Source organism: Acanthopagrus latus, chromosome 21 (assembly GCF_904848185.1).
Source record: "Acanthopagrus latus isolate v.2019 chromosome 21, fAcaLat1.1, whole genome shotgun sequence".
Taxonomy (NCBI): Eukaryota; Metazoa; Chordata; class Actinopteri; order Spariformes; family Sparidae; genus Acanthopagrus; species Acanthopagrus latus.
The window spans coordinates 16,115,720-16,128,789 of NC_051059.1; the positions used below are offsets into that span (position 1 = coordinate 16,115,720).

Here is a 13,070-nt window from a genome sequence, read left to right on the forward strand (position 1 = left end):
CCATCTTTGAGAATTGATATTATGTAGGCAGGAATCCCTCTGTTACTAATGTTGATATTTGGGCTCCTGTGAGATAGCACTCTGCATAACTCCACATAGTTACAGATCAGGAACCAAACAACATTCTGAGATGGAAAAGAAAAAAAAACAAAAAAAACAGGACGTTTCACAGTCATACATTTAATCATTCCAGTCTTTCAAAGTAGTTTAATATTAAGTACAGCATTGCCTCAGGGCTGAATAAATGAACGCAAAAAAAAAGAACTCTCATGAGACACTTTCTCTTTTTTTTCCTTTGAAGGATTTGTGGAAACATCAGTTAAAAGAGCAAATCAAACGGTGAAGTCGGTCCAGGACGCTGAAAAATCACAGCATAATCGAGAGAAGCCAAAGAAAGCCAGTCTTTACTCTGTACTGTAACCCCAGTTCAACAAAAGGGAAAACGCTTTGGGGCATCTAAAATCTTTAAAGACAAAACTCCCTCGAGCTCCGTGCACGGCGTCATCCTGCTTTTCTCTAAAGAGCAATTACATGACGCAGGAAGCCGTTCTTCTTGCCCTCTCTTCCTTATCCTAGCCTGACTGCAGCTGGCTGAAAATAGCCTCGCGTTATATCACACAGGGGTTGTAGGTTGATGGAAAGTGTGCTCTAATATTACCTCGCACGAGCTGAAATAGTACTGTCCCTGGACAAGCAATGCCCCTGTGCCCCTTACAGTGAAGCCAGAGAGGATCGTGCGCGGCAGTCCATGAAGAGAAGAGGCCGCCGCTGCTCTCGATAACGAGGAGGGTCATTGTGCATAGTCACGGCACAGCTGCAGAGGTGCTGAGGTGAGACAAACATCAGGCAAGGACGTGACTGGGAGACGAGCGAGGGTTTACTCTTAAGGAGAATGAAAAGATGCAGGGTGGACGCAGAGGAGAGAGTGAGAGGATTATTAATCACCGGCTGAAGACGGGGCTGCGCGTGCATTTCGACAACACAGCCTGAGCTTTGCATGAATGCACCGGGAACAGACTTTAAAAGACTCAGCAGCTGCCTGGGAAGCACACCAAATTACAAGGAGAGCCGAAAAATAAACGGAAAATCAGTCCGAGTCCAAGCCTACTGACGACAAGGAGCTCAACTCAACCTCTGAGATCTAATGTAATGTTATGCTGTATCACGTTTTTGTGAACAGGAAGTAATCATTTCCTTTCAGCAGAAGTACACCCGCAATGAGAGAAGTGTGCATCTTCTTAAGGACATACACTGGCCAAAAGTTCAGGGTCCCCTTAAGTTCAGTTTAAATAACATTAAATTCAGGAGAAATACGGTCTTGATCTCTAAGCTCCTGTATTTGACGGGTTGTAAATGAAACTCAAAAATCAACTTTCTCCCTAATCGGACCTTTAATTGCCTCTTTTAGCTGGAAATGGCTGATTTTAATGGAATATCTCCAGATGTGTACAGAGGACCATTTTCAGCAGCCATCACTCCTGTGGTCTCAGTGCACCGTGTTCACCGATCCAAGTTTGTCACGTTAAAAGGCCAATTGATCATCAGAAAAGTCAGGAGCAGTAACAGAAGACTAATGAAAAGACTTTTCTTAGAAATGTCTTTGTTAATTGGTTTCCTAAGATCCTATGATCACTTACTTGTCAGATTTTTCAGTGACATTGCCAAGAAACTAAAGATCTCATGCAGCGGTGTGAACTTCTCCCTCCAGAGAACGGCACAAACCGGCTCAAACCACAATGGAAAGAGAAGCTCTGGTGCACAACTGAGCAAGAGGACAAGTACATTAAAGCCTTTAGTTTGAGGAACAGACACCTAACAGGTCCTCAACTGGCAGCTCCGGTCTCTTATTCATGAGTAGAGGGTTTCTGCGTGAAGATACTGCTTGAGGGTGTAGTTTGGTAGAAAGAAAATAGTTTTGATTTTGGGTTGAACTGTCCCTTTCAGTATTCTACTATGTTCAGGCAGAGAAAATTATTCAAACCTATTATTTCATTATGTCCCGAAGTTTTGAAAAGCATTTGGGCGATAGGATCATATTCGGTATCTTTCTCTTCCGATTGAAAAACTACACAGTGCCCCTTTAAATATGAAACAGCTGGAAGTCACAGCACGTCGTTGAGAAAACCATATAAAAATGTAACCACTTAAAAAACAAACAAATGCACAAAATTATTTTTAGAAGTCTTCTTTTTTTTTTATTACATTCATACGTTTTTCAACAATAACAGCACGGCTCTAATGTCATATGTTCAAAAAGCCTGTAGCCACAACGATAAACATGAGGTATCAAACACACTTCAGTGAAGATTGTGAGAGCAAGTTGCATATTAAGTGTTAAATTATTCAAAAAGAAAGACACATTCTATGGACCATTGGAGTTTTAAGTTACATCTTTCCTGATCATCAGTCTTTACACTTGGACTAATTGCGGGGCTCATTTCACAGCGGGCAACATTTTCTTTTTCTGCTGGCAACTTGTATAGTGCAAGTTCACATTTCCTCCTCTTTCCCCACCCCCACCCCACCCCACCCCACCCCGATGACATTCAGTAGATCGAAGAATCATTCATTTGGGTCTTGTGCAAAGCCTTTCACGGATTGGTTCTGAAGAGGACACGCCCGCTCCCCTCGGTTTAGGCGAGCTTAGCATGCAATCAAATATTACACTTCAACATGATTATCAGTCCAAAAAAATGCTTGTCAAATAAATAAGAATCCCTCACGGACCTGTTTTTTTCATTAAAAAATAAAAAATAAAAAAAAAATAAAAAATTCAACACAAGAACAGGGAAGGGATACAGACATATGGTTAAGGACACATCTAGGTAGATTCTTCTTTTTGCCTTTTGCAACATAACATTAAAAAAAAAAAAATGCAGCAAGACATCATGACCGACATATACTGGCAAAAGTTACACAAGACTAAAAAAAACATCAGTATCCCTCAGCGGTTTCAAGGGGTGATATAATATATTAATAATGTAAACACAATTTTTAAACAGTACAGTAGTCCGAAATCCAATTATTCACTTTGCTTCGCTTGGACAAACATTCCCCTCGCCTCACAGTTAAAATGGTTTTATACTTCATTCTCATTGGTCGGAAAAAAAAAAAAACGAAAAAAATAAAAATAAAAAATTAATGACTCGAGCAGCGATGGCATGAAACGTCACCATAAGGCATATTCTTTGGACAACCCTGTGCAGAAACATACAAAAACATTCTACGTTCAAGTATATGAAATGATCTGGTCACCTGCTTTTTGACGGCGTTTTAAAGCTTTTTTTCTCTTGATTATTACCCGGATTGTGACGGCAGCCAGAACCACCCGCGTAAGATCGGCCTTCCTTTACAACAGGAGGTGTAACCCCCAGGCACAGTCAGTAGCAGGACATTTGGCAGTGATTATTATGTATCATTTACTGACCTGGCTTGATTTTGCTCAAAACATCCTCCCCCCAAAAAATATAAAAAATACCAGTGAACTCGTCTTCCTTCCACGTGTGATCGGTAGTACACGTTAACAGATGAGTAAAACCCTGGGGCAGGTCACGTTTGTCTCTTCTGGACAACGGATCTGCTTCATATTTGAAACATTTTACATTCTTGAGAGGACGCGTCTTGCGCCTTTTTCTTTTCGCTGTGAACGAAATCTTTGGGTACTTTTGACAGCAAGTCGTTCGGGAAATGAGAAACGCTGTCATGCAGGATGGCTTATCGATGCCACGTAAATACTTTTAGGAGGCACAAGAAGAAGAAGAAGAAGAGGCTCACATAATCGCTTCCTGCTTGAATCCCGATGGCGCAGCAGTAGAAGTGATGATGGAAATCCAAAACGATGAGCTTTGTGGAGTTTGAAAGGAAAGCAAAAGGTAAAAGGCAAGGGGGGGGCGGCAGCTGAGGACGTCTTTGGTGCCAACGTAAGACAAAGCCAAAATTACAACTTGGGAGAAAAGCTTTACCCTTTCGAGCGACCTCCCTCGGATCTCCCATTAAAACCCTGAGATAAAACAAGTACGCCCAGCACAGGACGTACCGTTAAATGTCCATGTGCACATACAATCTTCAAATAGTCACATCATTGATCAGGGAGCGTCCATTTTTGCGGAATATACAACAACAAAACAACTAAAGTTCAGTCTCAGCTGTGCTTTCTTTCTCCCACAGCAAAGTTTCTCAGTAGAAGAGTTCAAACATGAGCCAGGCAGAGTGCACTGTGGTAGCACAGACGCAGGGGGAAAGCCATGTAAAGGCGGCGATTTGTCCGCTTGTGGGGCACTTCGGATCTCCAGCAGATCCCCCTCTGACCTTCCACCGGAATGTCAAAGAACTATCCTGGCTTCTGATTGAGTTTTGGCGGCAGTGCGTCGGGGACCCGGGACGTTTTTTTTTTTTTAGGTTCAAACGTGGCGGCCGGTCAGAAAGAAGAGAGGCCGGTCCTCGCTGCAGTTGGCCGTCTGGAACTCGTCCCGCAGGCGGAACTGCCACTCGTCCTCCAGCTCCAGCCGGACGATGGTCTGACGCAGGGAGCTTCGGTCCTGGCTGATCACGCACAGGGTGGCACCTGTGGATACAAGAACAGTTTCTCAGTTTTTTTTGCTTTTTTTTTTTTCCTGCGTCAAAGCGTAGACCGCTTGTCATCACGTGCTTAACAGTAGAAAAAAATGAATTATGTTTTGAGAGCCAAAACCTGATCGTACACGTTAAGGTTGACACATAACGTCTACCGTTTAGAGAGAGCAGCAGCAGCGGGCGAGGACGTCTGCGCTGACGACTCACCTTTAAGGAAGCGGAATTTCTTGAGGAGTCCGGAGACGACGAAGGAGTCACAGAGGTAAAGCAGCAGGCCGCTGAACAGCAGGCCCTGGTGGTTCAGGTTGGTGGAGTGTGGCCGAGAGTTGATGTAGCACACAGAAATCTGCGACGGGAGACACAACGAGACGCACTTCATTAATGGAGCGCAGATTTGAGGTTGCGACCCCTGAAATACTCATCACGAAACCTTGTATGTGAAGGCTGCACTCTTTGAGACTTTGCACCGTGATTTATTTCCATGGCGGAAAAAAAACTGCAAACACGAGAGTCCTGTCTAGGTGTGCGTATAATGACGGCCGTGGACAAATGTGCAGAGCAAACATGCACTGTGAGCATTCTTTGTTTGCAGCTCGGGGTTCTCTGAGTGAACCAGATGGCGAAGTCATGCCACATGTTTCTCTGCGGGTTCAGACTGTTCTGCAAACTTTAAACGTGAAATCAACTCCGTCAGCAGGTTTGTCTTATTTTTCTAACAGATAACAGGGCAGAGGCTTCCCCCCGAAACATCAGAACGACTTGATTTATTTCTCAATGGACGATTTCACAGTAGTTTTTGGTGATTAAGTTGAAGTAATGATGCTAATTGTCTCCTCTCCTGCTCTCAGCTGACACCTCCTGGGAGCTCTCACCTCGGGGCTTATGTTGAGGTAGCTGTCGATGGACAGAACTGGGTTGTTTCTGTTCTGAACAGCCTTCGGAAAGAGTCTGTGGCTGCAGCTTTGCAGGAACCTTTCGAGCAAGAACTGGGCCGGGGCGTCCAGGAGGGTCTGCTCGCTGTCTGGAGCGCAGACGTACTGGGACGGGCTGATTAGGGCGGGGTTTTCTATTTCCTAAAGAGAGAAGAAAGTGGCTTAGCGCTTGAAAGATGACAAGTAAACTCACTGGAAACCCGCTTACAAATAGGCAGAGGCTGCGCGACACCCACCATGAGTTTAGGTTTGACCAGGAAGTCTTTGTTTCCCCCGACTGGAATGTGTTTCTTCATGAGGCTGAAGCAGTTGAAGCGACACAGCAGCAGCCCACTGCTGTTCACCCTCAGATTAAAGTCCACCTCCTCACAGCTATACCTGCACATAGGAGCAAAGCAGTCAGGACACCAGTCACAAATCACCAGACACGTGAGTCCGACCGACACAATCTTACACTAACTCACCGATTAAGGTCATATTGGACATTCTGCGTCAGGTCCACGTTGAGCATGACAAAGTCGTGGAGGTGGCACCGGCTATACAGCTGGCTGGTGGACTTGCGAGCCAGGCCGCTGCTCCACTTGCGCGTGCCACACATCGCGTACAGGGAGATCTTCGGTGTGGTTTCCATGTGCTGCAGCACCATCTTCAAGGACACGTTCGTGTAGGTTGAGCCGTCATCTGATGTCTCGCTGAGAGATGGACGAAAACGAAGACAGGGTACAAAAACATGAAATTGAACCTTTTTAGTGGGGGCAACTACAGATAAAGAAGTAACGAAAATAGTACATTTGAATAATCACAACACTAAAAAGTCAGCAACAAAGTCTTTTAATAAATCAGAAACAGTCTCTACCTGCAGTCTGCTGGCTGATGGCTGTTCCAGAGCACGCAGGAGTCGTCCATCATGACGATGAAAGGCCACACGTCCTGCCTCTTGACGCCCTGCTCCTCCAGTCGGTTCCTCTCCAGCTCCAGGTTGTGGTATGACAGCTCTTTGATCAAGAAGCGGGCCGCACCTTAAACAGACAGGGATGTCAGTCTTTCATTTAAAAGTTACTCAAAACACACAATATGCTTTTCGATCAGCAGTGTAATTCCAATTAAAAAGCTGTGTAGTGTATTTAGGCATTAAAGATTCATGTTGAATTTACACGTGCATGTTCCACATTCATCATAAGGACCATCAGGTCTGTCCTGCACAGAAATGTCAGCATGTTGACACTGAGGGGGCACGCTGAGAGAAAATGGGTAAAAGGGTAAATGGTCTCTCATGACCTCACTGATCCCTGTCGCGTACCACTTTGGTTACGCCCATTTCAAACAGGCCACACACCTGATTGGCTTCCGTACAAATCGGACTGCTGTGCTCAAACGTGACTGACTGTAATAAACGTATGGCCAGGGTGGCCCGCTCACTCTGACAAATCACAGATCATCAGCAGGGAGATAAGTTACGAGGCGACGCAGACTTAAAGGTGCCCCGTGTAGGTTTTTTACGACCAGTGGAGCAACGTTTTTCATGTGTGGGTCCAAAGTGCAACCGTGCAGGAGCAAAGGCATGAACAAACTGGACCACAAGCAACAATGAAGGATTCAACCAATGTTATCATTGTGGTATCATCATTAATTACTATCCCAGAGACGTGACTGGGATTTTGGGCCATACAGTAGATTGACCTTAATTTGCTCATTAAACTTTTGATGTTCCTGCCATTGCAAAGTTCTCCCATTTGTGTTTTGTTTTGATTGTTTATCTGTCACATCCATGCTGGCAGAGGAAGGCTCAGGACAATTCTATTCTTGTTTCTTTAAATGTCAGATAGAGATGTCTCAGTTTGAGACCGGTATGCTGCTCACCAACTCCAGCATTGTTGAACATGGCCGGCAGGACGAGCAGGATGTGGTTGGGCCAGTACTTCCTGTACTGGGGCATCTCGAACTGCTTGACCACCAGGATGTGCAGATGAGTGGCGCCCTCCATGGCGTGGAAAATGTTGAGCAGGCCGTGCTCTTGCCGTCCCGTGGTCGGGGTGAAGATCGGGCTCTTCAGCAGCGCAGGGTCCTGGAGACAGACACGGAAGAAGAGTCAAAACAGTGACCAAAATTTTTTTTTTTTTTAACACCTGCCCTGTTGAGACATTTAGCTCACACAAACACAAATGCGTGCAGGAAGCTAACCTTGGTGGAGAACAGAGGCAGACGCATGCTTTCCAAGTGGCTCCCCTGCTGGCTGAAGACAAAGTGCTGCTCCTTGGCTTTGGGAATGACAAACTGGAGCTGGACCTCCTCCCCAAGCATGGACGAGCAGAAGGTGAAAGCGTGGAAGGTGCACTCCGACAGCTGCAACGCACACGCATGCATTATTAACACGGGGAGATCGCCGTTAACTGACCACGACAGAGAGTAGAGAGCTCTCGGGCTTCTCCGCTGTCAAAGTATTTTGACACTGTCAGGATATGCATCCGTAAGTCAGCCAACAGTTTGAAGTTACTCTAGCTCAAAGAAGGCAGAGGTGGAGTGCATCAGGCATTTGATGTGAGCCTGCACGCTGCGCTCACCTGTGTGGCGGGGCCCGCTTCACAGTAGTGGTGACACTGCTCGCAGTGATGAAAGGCATTGTGGGCGGCAAACCTGCTCAGACGGATGGACTTGGTCTCTCGTTTGGCTGGTGTTTGCATCTCTCCCTCTTGCTTAAAGTCTGCAGATAGGAGAAATGAAATGTGTTGACGCGTCATAGAACATCTGTGTTTTATTAGCAATGGCAGATTCAACTGTTTGACAGAGGCTGCCGTGTGTCTGCCAGGGTTAAGTCGGATTAATTCAAAAAACAGAAGGTTTCTGAATATAATCTTTGAAATCAGTAAATAAATCGGACTACTTTCTCATTCTTTCTTCTTTCTAATTTCTTAAGTCAAACTTTGAAAATATTACATGGTAATTTTAACAATTAAGTAGAACATAGTCATCTTATTCAAGTTCATGAAAAAGTTTATTTTTTAAATTGCCATATCTTAAAATCGAGTATTTCTTGACGTTTTACTTGTCATCTAACTACAATGTTTTTTTTTCAAATGTGCTCTGGATTCATTACATTTTTTGTAATTGCATTACATAATCCTGGACACAAGTAATCCCATACTACCCTGCCCCGGTGTTTGCATAATTCCGCTGACCTTTTAAGCACTTTGGCATCTTTTCAGTGTAAACAGGGCTGGCCTTTCTGAACTTAGGGTCCCGGGGGTTGGGGTCAAAGGGCAGCTTTCGAACTTCCTCGATGTCAGGCCACTGGGTGTTTATTGGAGTTGTGACCTTGGATGTTTCTGGAGATGAAAAGAAACACGAGAAGGTGAAGCACCGCCATGAAAATCTTTAAGTGCCTTGTTATATCCAGGGCTCTACGCTAACTGGTGCTCCTAACGTTTTCAGTTAAGTTCATGTATTTGAATCAAATTTCTTAGCACGTTAATAATTTTAAAAAGGAATAAAGTTCCAAATTGCATCAACTGTTTAAAAAGTTTGCAGAATTACAAGTTAGTTTCAGGCGACCAGATCTTTGGGTTGCACCCTCGAGCCCTGACGTCTACAGTGTGTTTAAAAAGACACGAGTCCCGATGATCTTTACCTTCTTCCTCCTCCGACTCTTCCTCGTCGTACACATCTACCTCCAGCAGTCTGATGAGCATTCGAAACAGGATGCGAAGAAACTGCAGATAGGCGCCGGTCTTTCCCACCTGGCGACGGACAAGGAAAAGGTAATGTTACCATGACACTTTCGACATTTTATTGACATTTGATTGTTTCTTTTTCTCAATTTAAATCTGACAAAAAATAGACAGCAATATTATTCAGATTCATTTACAAAGTTAGCTACAGTTGAAAATATTCAGGATGTAAAAATGGACTCACGTATAATTTTTGGGTGATTAAAATTCCTCATCAACTTGTCAAAATATCAAATCAGGGTTGGTATTTTGAAATAAAACCTTAACTTATCCCCTTACAAGGACTCAGAGGGGAGGGAGGTTACCTGTGGTGGTCCGCTGAGCAGCAGCCGTCGAGGATGTGGCACAGGTGGAGCCTCGTAGTCGGCGTGGTGCTGCCTGGCGACGGTCCACTGGCGGTAGTACATGCTCTGATCGGCCCCCTGCAGGTTGGGGGTGATGAGGGGCCTCAGGGGGCTGCTCCACGCCACGTCTGCGTGAGGCAACAACGAGAAAGAGCTCAGCTGGCTCCCCGACTCCCCAGCCAGCAGGTTGTACGCCGCCCGCGACATGATGACCGTCCGCGGGGACACCCGGGCGGGCTTGGGCTCCCGACCACACTGCGTGGACTGGCTGGGCCTCTGGGTGGATGAGGACGATGGCGAGGGGGCGGAGGAGGAGGAACTGGAGCAGAGAGAGGGAGGGGCCTTGGACTGCTTGGAGGAGTTGGAGGAGAGCTGGCTCCCCAGGGAGTCGCACTCCTGCTTGAAGCCTTGCGTTACGGTGCCCACGTCCGATGTGACGGCACCTTCAGGTGGGCAGCTGGAGGTGGAGGGTTTCTGGAAAGAGTCGGCGACGTCGGATGAGCTGACGCCATTCTCTGCCAAAGAGCCTGAGTGGTGACATGAAGAAGGTAAGATGTGAAAATGAAAGTTAGAGTTTCAAGTGACTGAAGCTGAATGTTTGGACTCAGCAGGGTCTGGGACTCACCAGACGCTCTGGTCGCAGCGCTGCCGTTGCTCTGAGGTCTTTCCAGCTCGTCTCCTTCGTTCAAGCTGGTGGTGGCCTTCTCTCCGTCTGATTCCCGAGGGGCCATGGCCTTCTTGGGGTCCTGAGCCACGCCCATGGACACATAGGTGCAGGCCAGACCCACCTCTTGCTCCAAGGCCGTGCGAGTAAGGTAGCTGGAGTCTATCAGACGCAGGTCGCTGTATTTCAGAGACCTAGAAGAGTGAAAGTGAGAAGAACATTGTTGTTGAGAAAAGTTTGTGGTTTGGGATTTTCATTTTTAAGAATATTTCTATATTTTCCCACAGAATTTTGAGTGTGAATGTGGAAGTGTAAAACATGATGAATAAAAGAAATAGTGAGGTCTGAAACCAAGCGTTGCTACTTCATGACATAACATATCATGTTTTTAAACTGATACACTATGTATGCATGTCACCCCCCCCTCCTCTCCCTGCTCTCCTGTCAACTATTGTTTCTGACTTGTGACCGGGGAGCCCTGATGTGTGAGCTCACCTGGGGAAAGTCTCTCCGAGGGGGTCCTTCCCCGTGAGGATGACGATGCAGGGCAGCCCTTCCAGATCCTCGTACGTGTGCGGTACCCACTCTTCATTCTCACAGCCTCTCCACGCCTACAGCAAAACACCATTATTACATAATATTTGATTACATCTGTATCATTTAGAACTAGAACAACAACTAATACTGGGCTGATTCTGGACTGATATTCAAATGTATTTTTGGAAGAAGGTTCCTTTTACTATATATATTTACGATATAGAAGAAAAAATAATAAAACACTTTGCTTGAAAGTAATAAAAACATGCAAATATGTCAAACGCTTTTGTCACTGGTTTCATTCTCACCCTGAGGCGGTTGGTGAAGTTTCTGGGCAGGCTCAGCTCCGTGGCGGGGCTTCCCAGCAGCACGGCGAAGCACAGCTGGAGCCCCAGTTTGTCCCTCACGTCCTCTAACCGCTCCCTGGCCAGCATGGCCAGCTGCAGCGAGGGGACTCGGACCAGCAGCATGTGGCCCCGGCCCTGGGAACCCTCTCTGCTTGGAGCGTTGATCAGGTCCTCCACCATGGCCAGGGTCTCCGGGGTTATGTGGTCCCTCAGGGACGGGGAGGAGGTGAGGGCCATCATGGCCTCGGTGTACTGCTGAATCAGCAGGTAGCTGCGGATCACCATGCTGTGTAGGTGAGGATGTCTGGGACACGGATAGAGAGAGAAATAATTTATCATATAATAATTTATTTGACATGTTTCTTAACCTTAAACATACAGTGCTCGCTGCCAGGACGCGTCTATAGATTTGATCAATCTGCCGGCAGCGCTCTGTGTTAATGATTTCTCAGCGGCGACGCCACACTGACCTCTCCAGCAGCGTGTGGACCATCTTCTCGAATGCATCATCGCAGCGCAGGATGGGGCTGGCCACGCCCCACTGCAGGGATCTGCTGTAGTCCCTCAGGCCAAAGTACAGCAAGTCATTAGGAGACTGCACCCCCTGCTGGAAGACAATGATACCTGACTGAGCCATGATCAGCACTCCTGGTGCAACTATAATAGAGTTTTTGATGCAACGATTATTTGCTGGGTAAAAACAAAACTCTCATAACATGTATTTGTCTGCTTTTTAAAAGTTGCTGCTTTTCAAGACAGAAATCAAATGGTATACATAATAAATGACAGGTCCACAGTAAAAGAGCAGTATTAGTAAAAGTGAGAGAATTAAACTGAGAACATCGTTTTTATGTAGGTGTTCTGCTTTTGAGGCCTGTTATTGCGAGCGTTAATGCTCCTGTTCCTGCTCTGTCACTCCGAGCCCAACTCTTGACTCACCACCACCTCCACCCTACTACAGCTGGTAGAGCTGAGCCTGTTCTGGTAACAAAACCGTGACAGTTTAAGCCACAGTTAATAGTGGAATAATTCTATCGCCACATCTTTTTTTTTTTTTTTTTAAACTTCTTTCCTTTCCAGCGATCATGGAGCTAGTTTAATAAGCGCATAATGAATCTCACTGCATGAAGTCTAATCTGAAAGAGGAGCAAATGCTTCCACTTAATTATTTTTGGTCCTCTGAAATGAGGCAGTGTCCACTTGCAACAGGTGCATAGTCTATTATGCAGTTTTTTTTCCAATTCAAAAGAAAAGATGAGAGGGATCACTGTTTTTTTTTATCTGCTTCACTGTTTTGTTAACTGTCACGGTTGGGGAGCCACAGCTCTAAATATCATCATGCAGACAATGTAACTGTGCATTCAGTTCAATATAATCTGAGTCTGACCTTCACACCCCTCCTCTGCTCTGATACTCCTTGGAAAATAACTAAAAGCAGACCAAATAAACATTCTGAGGACTCAATAGCACCATACAGTCATAGTGTGCAGGAGTGTGTCACAAGCAGAAATATGTTTAAAAAGCACTAATTTGGAGCTTTAACAGCCCAACAGTCGAAGCAATTCTAGCCTTTGAAGTGAGCAATGCCCGTCTCTCTCTTTCAACATGTTTCCTGTCTTCTTCTACAAATGGAACATGGAAACAAAAATAGCAAAACAAACAAATAGCAAAACAACCTCTCATTTAACATCTCAACAGTCATTGAGGGTGACGTCCCCTTTCCTGTGATTGTAATTGCAGTTTTAGGACAGCAGGTGGAGCGGCTACACCACAACTGTGACAAACCATGAAGTTTTAATTCAACAAAACACAAGATGCAAAGCAGCTCATGTAACAAACTATACCTGTCTGACTTTCATCAAACAATACCTCTTACAAGTTTACTGTTGTCTGAGTTTTAACAAAAACAACATAGTGTTTCTGATTTGATTTGATTTGATTTATTTTTT

At 45.5% G+C, this 13,070-nt stretch overlaps 1 protein-coding gene across 6 annotated transcripts in view; it reads right to left on the reverse strand.

The window, feature by feature from the left end:
* Positions 1-2,169: 2,169 nt before the first annotated feature.
* The window catches only part of greb1l (GREB1 like retinoic acid receptor coactivator), a 46,134-nt gene continuing 35,233 nt past the window's right edge, over positions 2,170-13,070 (reverse strand). For 4 of the 6 annotated variants that reach the window (XM_037085183.1, XM_037085184.1, XM_037085187.1 and 1 more), the window contains 16 exons: positions 11,592-11,728; positions 11,083-11,425; positions 10,733-10,848; positions 10,199-10,431; positions 9,535-10,100; positions 9,130-9,238; positions 8,681-8,827; positions 8,066-8,205; positions 7,686-7,847; positions 7,365-7,569; positions 6,361-6,523; positions 5,969-6,196; positions 5,741-5,882; positions 5,445-5,645; positions 4,780-4,918; positions 2,170-4,564 (listed from right to left, as the gene is read on the reverse strand). In XM_037085183.1, coding sequence (XP_036941078.1) covers positions 4,401-4,564; positions 4,780-4,918; positions 5,445-5,645; positions 5,741-5,882; positions 5,969-6,196; positions 6,361-6,523; positions 7,365-7,569; positions 7,686-7,847; positions 8,066-8,205; positions 8,681-8,827; positions 9,130-9,238; positions 9,535-10,100; positions 10,199-10,431; positions 10,733-10,848; positions 11,083-11,425; positions 11,592-11,728 — 3,195 coding nt within the window. In that variant the 3' untranslated portion in view covers positions 2,170-4,400. The remainder of the gene's footprint in view (positions 4,565-4,779; positions 4,919-5,444; positions 5,646-5,740; positions 5,883-5,968; positions 6,197-6,360; positions 6,524-7,364; positions 7,570-7,685; positions 7,848-8,065; positions 8,206-8,680; positions 8,828-9,129; positions 9,239-9,534; positions 10,101-10,198; positions 10,432-10,732; positions 10,849-11,082; positions 11,426-11,591; positions 11,729-13,070) is intronic. The other 2 variants (XM_037085188.1, XM_037085186.1) reach the window with 1 other exon arrangement.